The sequence below is a fragment of the Phoenix dactylifera genome, unplaced genomic scaffold, assembly GCF_009389715.1.
Source record: "Phoenix dactylifera cultivar Barhee BC4 unplaced genomic scaffold, palm_55x_up_171113_PBpolish2nd_filt_p 000097F, whole genome shotgun sequence".
Lineage (NCBI taxonomy): Eukaryota > Viridiplantae > Streptophyta > Magnoliopsida > Arecales > Arecaceae > Phoenix > Phoenix dactylifera.
Window position 1 is genome coordinate 41,154 of NW_024067681.1, and position 9,213 is coordinate 50,366.

Genomic DNA, 9,213 nt, shown 5'->3' on the forward strand with positions numbered 1-9,213 from the left:
CAGCCCGCTGCCACGCTTGCGGAGCAAGCCATATACCGGGGCCACCCCACGCCCCATGCCACGTGGAGCCACGGGGAAGGCCGAATCCACGCCCCAACCCAAATTAGTTAGAAATACGTATAATATGATGGCGGTATGGCACAGTGTTCCCTCGTAGAGGAGGGTAGCTTGAAGGGGAAGGAAAGGGGGGAGTGGGAGTAGGGAAAGGAGTTGGTGTGCTGTCTACGTGGCAGGACGGAACGGGGGGGGATAGCTGGCGCTTGGCGGTTAGGTTAGCCCGCTGCCCACGGCATGTGACGGTCGTTATGGCGTGGAGGCGTGGGTTTGAAGTTTAAATATGAAAGCCACCCCCCTTCCCCCATCCAGGGTTGCGGGCGTGGGTTGCGACCACTGGGAAACGCGTGCTTTCTACCCCCAGCAAGCAGCTACAGAACGGATATAGAGAGAGAGAGAGAGAGAGGGCGATTGGAACACTGGTTCATTTTTTTGCTGTAGCCTTGGAGATCTCGTCCCCCTTCTGTTTCGTTTATATAAGAGAGAGAGAGAGAGAGAGAGAGAGAGAGAGAGAGTTTAAATTAGAGGCGAGAGAAGAAGGGGGAAAAGGAGATGGAATGGCCGGCGTGTTTGGATGAGTTCCGCAGTCGGATGAATACTCCCAGGTCGGTATCGCTGCTCTCTCTCTCTCTCTCGCTCGCTCTCTGTCTTTCTCAGAGTCTGCTCTTATGGGCTCCTTCAGATCTGTTATTATTTCCGAACTGGTTTGTCTTCATTTCAGAACTATCTGTGTCTTTTAATTCATGTTTTGGAGTCCTTTTTTTTTTTATACTTAATTTGCTCTTCTTCCTCGTCTGCTAAATTTGATACTTGAAAATAATTCATTTTTAACTTCGTTTTTCGAACTGCTTCATTGTTTTCAAACTCCTCTGTTTTCTTCTCTTTGATGAATTGCTTCATTCCCACTCATAATGATATTTTTGACTGTTTCTGCGTCAAATCTCAGACTGCGTCCCACTTTCCAGTCTTCCTCCGATTTTTTTTCCACACGCCTACCGCCTATTTCGTTTACTTTCACTCCCTATGTTCTTTGCTTGTAGATCTGGAACGCTCTCTCGCTTTCTCTTTCTCTTGACTCACTCGTCCTCTTGGTTGCTTGCAGAGTCGTTATCGACAATGCCGTGTGTCCCACCGCAACGCTGGTCAAGTTGGACAGCGCCCGGAAGCACGGCGTCCTCCTTGAGGCGGTCCAGGTCCTCAGTGACCTCGACCTCTCCATCAACAAGGGCTACATCTCCTCCGACGGCCGGTGGTTCATGGACGTCTTCCACGTCACCGACCACCTCGGCCGCAAGCTCGCCGACGACTCCGTCATTTCCTACATCGAGCACTCCCTCTCCCCCTGCGCCGCTCCCCGCTCCGCCGCTACCGCCCTCGACGGCCTTACTGCCCTCGAGCTCACTGGCACCGACCGGCCCGGCCTCCTCTCCGAGGTCTTCGCCGTCCTCGCCGACCTTTGCTGCGCCGTCGTCGAGGCCAAGGTCTGGACCCACAACGGCCGGATCGCCGCCCTCATCTTCGTCCGGGACGAGGATTCCGGCTCCCCGATCGACGACCCCCACCGGATCCGCCGTGTCGAGGCCCGCCTCCGACACGTCCTCAAGGGCGACCACGACGTCCGCGGTGCCAAGACCGCCGCCGTGCCCTCGCCGTCGCTCACTCACTCCGACCGCCGCCTCCACCAACTTATGTTCGCCGACCGCGACTACGAGCGGGTCTCCTCCGCCGAGACCGCCTCATCGTCATCATCGCAGCCGTCCGTTTCGGTCCAAAACTGGATCGAGCGCGGGTACTCGATCGTCAATATCCAGTGCGGGGATCGCCCCAAGCTCCTCTTCGACATCGTGTGCACCCTCACCGACATGGACTACGTCGTGTTCCACGGCACCATTGACACCAATGCCGATCGAGCACATCAGGTAAATTCTTTGGATTCTCCCCCACTTTTAGTTTAAATTTCGACATTATTCGGAGATTTTTGGGGTTTTTTTTTGGAGGGGATTCTATTCGAATCGTGGGTTAATTTTAGGATTTTCTGGTTATTTTTTCCAGGAATTTTACATCAGGCATCTAGATGGGAGCCCAATCAGTTCGGAAGCAGAGCGGCAGCGTGTGATCCAATGCTTGCAAGCTGCCATCGAGCGCAGAGCATCCGAGGTACCTTCCTCCCCATCCTTGGCAATAAATTATCCTCGATTCCCTCCCAAAAAGATAGCCTGATAGGCATCCGATTCTCTAATTCCAGCTACAAACTGACAGTTGATTCCTCTCGTGGGTGAATCTCAGGGATTGAGATTGGAGCTGCACACAGTGGACCGGCGAGGCCTTCTCGCGGACGTGACCCGGACATTCCGGGAGAACGGCCTCTCGGTGACGAGGGCCGACGTCTCGACCAAAGGCCAAATGGCGACGAACGTGTTCTACGTCACCGACGCCGCCGGCCACCCGGCCGATCCCAAGATGATCGACTCAGTGATCGAGAGGATCGGTGTCGAGAGCCTCAAGGTGAACGACGACCGGCCGCGGCCGATCTGCAAGACGAGCCCGGCCGGCCGCCACGAGGCGGCAGCTGGCGGTGGCGCTGCGCTGCTCTACCTGGGAAGCTTAGTGAAGAGGAACCTCTACAACCTGGGTCTCATCAGATCCTGTTCTTAGGAACAAGAAGACTATAAGTTAGGTTTGTCTGGTTTGGCTTTAGTTTCTACATAAGAAAAAAAGAAATATCTGATGGTTGTTGCACGGAGGAGATCAAATCAGGATCCACTGGGGATGGTGAGAATTTGGGGACCCACACACCATACATTGTTGTAAAAGTGAGAGAGAGAGAGAGAGTGTGAAGAAACTTCTAAAAGGCTGCAAGATGTATACAGAAAAACAGAGGAGGCTCGGTTGGGTGATTGGAAGCTGGCTTGGCTCGTGAGATTGGTAGGTGGTGATGGTGGAATTGATGGTGTCCGGATGGCCGACAGTGGGTCTAAATTTGTTCCTCTGCTACACTTACGTACACAGACTTTGTATGTACATAACGAATTAGTACTAGAAACGTTTGACTGGGTACATTTGCTTGCTCTCTCTCTTTACCTTTGTTTGGTTTCTAGGATTCTTTCTTCTGGTGCTTGAGACGCCAAAACGTGGCTGTCTGTACCTGGTCTCGGAAGAAGACCTCAGACTGCAGCTTTCAGACCTATCTCCACCTACTGCTAATTAAAATTTGATCAAAAGTTCTTCAGTAGGCGCAGTAGATCAACGGTGAAAATGACTGTTGTCCTTGTTTTAATGGTACAAAGATCAGGGGAGAAAGGGTCTGGAATTGGACTGTGCTGGTGGATTGCTGTATCGCATTTCTGGCGTCTGTCTGTGGTGTCTGTGCTGGTGATATTAGAAGAAAGCCATGGATGCATCATATTTCATGGCATGAGGAACTCCTTTGATTTGCAGAAGAAGGAAGGAAAAAAATATGATCAACAAAAAGATAGAAAAATATTTTTATTTGCTGAAGTTTTCATGGATAAAAATAGCTTTTTTATAGTAATAAAATTTCTACATTTTATTAAAAAAAACTTATATGAGATTTAAAAAAATTTCAATTTTCACTAGCTAGAAATTGGGATAATTTTTTTTCCCAAAATAATGCTCAAGTTTTTAGATAGAATAAAATAATTTTTTTTATTGTTATTAAAGATATAACATGTATTTTATTTTTTAAAATTAGATTTTTAATCAAACATAAGTTATTTTGAAATTTATCATTTTTTTATTGCCAATTTTTTATTATGAACTAAACATTCAAAAATTATTATTTTTAATATAATATTATTAGACATTAACTTTTATATATATATATTATTTATTTATTTATTTGAACCAAACGAATTCAAAATCAAGAATGCTCCTATTAATGGCAGCTGGGAGAACAGGTGACATAGGATACATTCAGTGCGGTAGTTGATCCGTCAACTAAAATATATAGTTAGGCAATTTATGAGGGCCAATTGTTAACCATTTATAGGAAATCGACGAATCGTACATCAATCTAACCATGAAAATTTTGCATGCACGGAGATAAGGACAGACACTGAAATTAGATAAAAATACGTAATCTTAGTTTGTCCGATAATTGCCTTGTTTAGTACGCATGATCGCAAGTAGGGTCGTATCTTTCGCGGGAAAGGATTTATCTTCTTTCACGCAAATCTATGACTAAATTGCGTAATAATTATTTTGAGATTTGTGTAGGCGGAAAGTAGTTAAAAGAGTGCGAACCCATGATTACTTATTGTACCTTGAATTTTGCTTGTACCGTTGATGTTGCTCATTAATTATGTTTGGTTACAAGTTAATGAGTATCTTAATTTCTAATTGCCGTTCTAGTTGGAATTGGATACCTGGCTAGAAGTCTTGCATCCAAATTCAGCAGATGGTTGGAAGACTTTGATAGATATTGGACAACGCCAGCTCAAGATATTTTTTACCATTGCATAGCTTTATATAGGACTACTGGAGCCCAACTGATATCAGCTAGATACCGATGATATCGGAGGAGCAAATGCTAAGTTACCATGGTTGCACAAAATGGTGGGAAAAAAAATTTGTTCTATAATCATGCTTGAATCCATTGCCCAACCATTGTTCCCCTTCTTTTTATGCCAATAACCTAATAATTCCTGAAGTATCTAGCTTGATATCTATGCTGAGGATCTTCAGAGCCAACCCTAATTTTACAAGTAGACGTTATTTATGTTGTAACAATGTGTTAAACAAATTTAGCCAAACTGCAGCAGTTAACATTTTGATGATATAGGCGAAAAAAATGTTATGCTAAAACTTTCATATTATTTAATGGATCCAAGTATTTAGAGAACGTTCGAGGTTTGTCACTAATGCACATAGACCTATTAGTTGGATCTTATCAAACACAATATTCTGAGCACAATCTAGACTCATAAGCTTGTGGGCAGCTACGAATCTAAATATAGATCCATCAAATTCTTGAATCTAGGTATTAGTCTACCAAAACCCTGCTTGACTCCGACTCAACCTCACCCGTTCATATATCATATTAGCATATAGTTTTGATTTTCATAATTCCAATTTGACCCCTGACATGCTAATTTATCTTTATAATATATGGCATTGCTCGTTCTATTCACATTTCTTACAAGATTTAATTAATTATACATTAAGGCTAAATAATAATTTTGAGGCGTATGTGACGAAAGGAATTATGCTTGCCGAATAACAGTTTTTGTTGAATATCTAGATCTGTTCTTAATGCATACTTGACACAACCTAGGCTTGGATCCACCTCATACCTAATCTGGCCAACACTATCCAATCTAGTCTCTCTTGGATCCTATCTAGAATTGGACCCAATTTAATTCCTTGGTTCGGCAGGGCTTGGATGAATATGTGAACCCAAACTCCCAATATGTTGGGATTTGGATCTATTCTAGGAGCCACTTTATCCAACTTGACTTGAACCCATAGCACCAACCTTCCTCCCTTTGTCAGCTAAAAAATCCATCATCAATTTCTTAGTACCAGCAGTAAAAGGTGTCTCCATTAGGTTGCACAAATCTTAAACTCTAAATCCTCAACCCTGCTACACAAATTACAGTGATAGAAGTCATTGAAAGGCAATTTAACGAACTTCGGATTGCAGTCTTGCCACATCATACTAATAAGAACTCTTATCGCTTGTGGAAATTTTGTACTATATATTGATATATTTGGATGACTGTGTAATCTAATCGCCGAGTAAGTCTTGGAATATCCAAAAAAATTAGAATGTGTTTTGTTCATGATTAGAATCAAAATCGGCCTAGATTGGAATGGAAATCAGAATAATTATATTCTTTGATGTATTTGCTTCGTAACTCAAATCGGAATCGAAATGAAATTTGAATATCATATGAGAGTCGGGATTGGGTTTTAGAAGATTAGGGCATTCTCATTTCCTTATGGAATCAGAATGAGAATGGGACTCCTCCAACCCATGCTTACTTAGTAATATTTTTACATTCGACTAACATTCATATTCGTATATGTATTCGCCAAATAAAATAAATATAGATATCGATAAACTAGCATCCGATCCGATTCGATTTTAACATTAAAAGAGAGATATCAAAAGTTGACTTGCGAGGAGCTCCATGCGGGGAAGCCTATCATCAAAGTGCTTTCTTGGATGGTACCATGCCTTGCCATCTGCATAAGGGTGGGATTTCGATTCTGGTTAGTATTAAACCCATGAGGAGTGGAGTATGTATAGAAGTTTATATCAATTCCGGCTTGCCATTAATGAGTGGAGCTAATTCAGTTTGTCGGAGCAAATCCATATATAATTTTATTCTTTTGCTTGCCTTCGTCATACAATATAGCAGCATAAATGCCATGTAGCTTCACTTCCAAAAGAGAACCTCTAGAGGGGATAGAATGTGAACGGGATGCTCCATGAGGTGAAAGGTGGCGGAGACATCAAGCAGCCTGTGACATGGCCAGGATGGCGTCAAGCATCCACGTATTATATATATAAAATCTCATGCGTAGGCGAAATTCGAATCTCCATCCTTGTCGAATCTCCATTGGGAATCCGTGTGGCAGTGGATCGTGATGCCCAACTTAAAATTGCCATAGTATTTAATTTTTGTTTACTAAGAAGAAAAAAAAAACTTGTGAACCAGAAATTATTGCTCATACTGTATGCACTATGTGATCGTCCATATAGCCGATCATAGAAATTACTGTAGATTTCTATAGACCTCATTCATCAAACATGCATCTCAGGGACCGTTAGAGAAACCGGTGGCTATAAGTGGTTATGTACATAGTCATGTTGGTGCACGTAGTATAGGCAAGATTGAGCTTAAGGATAAAATTGAATTGGATGTTAGTATATATATATCTAATTTGTTTCATTTAACATATACAGATACAAATATGGATGTTATTCGGATGCTGTTTTAAATGGATATGGATATAAATCGGATACCGAAAGTATGGATATAAATATAAATACAAATCGGATAATTAAACTTTATGATCAAAGAATAAAATATATTACTAAGTAGATGATAAATTAAGTTAATAGTACGTTAATACGATTATTTATTTTCTTTAAAGTTAATGAGTAATATATAAAATTAAGTAGAATTACAAATAGAATCGGATATTTAGATACACATCTGATAGTTATTTTTTAATAAATATGGATACAAATATGGATATTAATTAGATGCACAAATTTCTATTTATAATTGGATGGATTCGGATATAAAAATAGAACATATCTGGTCCACTTTCATCCATAATTAAGTTGGAGGCTTAGTCAATTTTCTTTTGAAGGTCAATTGTTCTTTTGACCTAAATTCTATCTATAGATTTGTTGGACTAGAAGGCAAAAAAGAGTTATGAAGTTTTATTTTCTCCTACAAAATTTAGGTTGGACATGAATTGAGTTGAAGTATAATTCATGATCAGAAAATCCAATTGCTGGATTTTCCAAACGGAGTAGAAAAAGTGGCTTTGGGTGCCTTTACTATGATTAGGCCACGAGCCTCGAGACTGCTTACAAGGGAGATCGTAATTCGTAAGTGGGGTTTTTGTTCACCCATGCCTTCGGGTGAGATCGTGAGAACAGCTGGCTCCCACTCAGAGACAGCAGAGAAAAATTATTTCAGAAAAGGAGGCGACACATGGAAAGGCGAGAATATCGACGGACGATAGATCACGTGACAGTGACGCCTGACGCGGCACGTCGCACGTTAGGCGCTGAGAACGTGCCTTTTCCGAAACGTTTAAATAATGGTATTATAAAGTATCGGCCACAAACCCCGTTATATTATATATATATATATATATATATATATATATATATATATAATAAAAGATAAAAAGTGAAAATAATTATAATATATTATTTAGCAGCCTATTATAAGATAAATAATAACTGTTATTTTTTACTTGTACTTTTTTTTAAAAATAAAGACTGCTTTTTTTGAACTTTATTTTTTTCATAACCTTGTTTCTGCAAAATAGTTGTACACTCTAAAAAAAAATTAACTTTTATTCATAAAAAAATTAAAAGAAAAACGGTAATAGTTTTTTTTTTCATTATTGTGCTATTATAATAGCTATAATAAATTTGAAATGCTATTTTTGAGATAGATAATAATTGTTGTAATTGTTGTGACGTTGAACAACAATTCTTGCTGTTGGGGAGAGAGTCACCTACACCAGGCGGGTTCTGGGAGCGGACTGCATTCTTCTCGGGGATGACTCGGTCACGGTGGTTGAGTGAATTCGGGGCCGAGAGTGTGATGCCGGCTTCAGATTGCTGTTATACGACATTCGTAGGCTCTTAGCCGAGTATAGTCTGTATGAGGCCACACATGTCTCATATGGAGGCGAAGAGAGGCAAACATGTAAGACATTCATGAAAGTTTTGACTTTGTGTCTCTTAGGAGCATCACAAGATGCCTCAAGATGTAAGAATACAAGGACTTTAACTCACTATGTTGCATAATAATTGATCAAATTTACACTCAACATTATTGACCAATATAATGGGTATGATGGATATTATTTGGAAAAAAATAGCTAAATTGAGACAATTTGAATCTAAAATAATAACAAATATCATGGTCGATGCTAAATTGAGATTATGTGAATTTGACTAATGGTTATATATAAGTGGACCTTATCCTATAATATGGGCCAAGATCAAATTATCCACTACAACATATAATGAGCAAGAGACGCAGTTTTTGCTTTGGTTTTTGCTGTTCTTTTCTTTTCCTGCGACGTTCCACGTTATTGTTTAGCTTTGCACTACATTGCTTGAAGTCAGCGTAGGGCCACAAGCTATCCATTTAAAGTTGAACTGAAGTTTATTCTCAAGAAGTTGGACTGGATTTGCCTCAAGGTTGTTGCAAGATTTTTCACTTATATAGATGCAAATTTTTAGAGGCTTGACGGCAATTGAATAACCCCTCAGAGAAGCAGCACGGAGGCTTTGAAACAATTTCCGACCAAATTAAACATGGCATTGCGAAACCTCATCTAGGGCCTTTGCAATTCATTAAGCTAGGTAATTGCCCATCATTCTACATACCTAGGGATGACAAGTGATCTAATTCGGTTAGGAATTGACCGGCCTAG

The 9,213-nt window shown here is 41.0% G+C and overlaps 1 protein-coding gene across 3 annotated transcripts; it reads left to right on the forward strand.

Moving 5' to 3' along the window:
• The first annotated feature begins 342 nt into the window (after positions 1-342).
• LOC120104755 (ACT domain-containing protein ACR8-like) lies at positions 343-3,122 on the forward strand. Of its 3 annotated transcripts, none has more exons than XM_039116482.1 (4): positions 343-659; positions 1,157-1,973; positions 2,107-2,211; positions 2,314-3,122. In XM_039116482.1, the coding sequence occupies exons 1-4, from the start codon at positions 607-609 to the stop codon at positions 2,707-2,709; spliced, it is 1,371 nt and encodes a 456-aa protein (XP_038972410.1). In that variant the 5' UTR covers positions 343-606; the 3' UTR covers positions 2,710-3,122. The 3 variants fall into 3 exon arrangements, with proteins under 3 accessions (XP_038972410.1, XP_038972411.1, XP_038972412.1); XM_039116483.1 differs by having other exon boundaries at positions 344-659; positions 2,341-3,122; XM_039116484.1 differs by having other exon boundaries at positions 623-758.
• The last annotated feature ends 6,091 nt before the right edge of the window (positions 3,123-9,213 follow it).

Excerpts from the sequence above, each read along its gene's own strand:
- LOC120104755 (XM_039116482.1), top strand. The coding sequence starts at position 607 with ATGGAATGGCCGGCGTGTTTGGATGAGTTCCGCAGTCGGATGAATACT. Across the intron at positions 660-1,156 it reads AGTCGGATGAATACTCCCAG|AGTCGTTATCGACAATGCCG; the intron begins GTCGGTATCGCT and ends GGTTGCTTGCAG. Across the intron at positions 1,974-2,106 it reads ATGCCGATCGAGCACATCAG|GAATTTTACATCAGGCATCT; the intron begins GTAAATTCTTTG and ends TATTTTTTCCAG.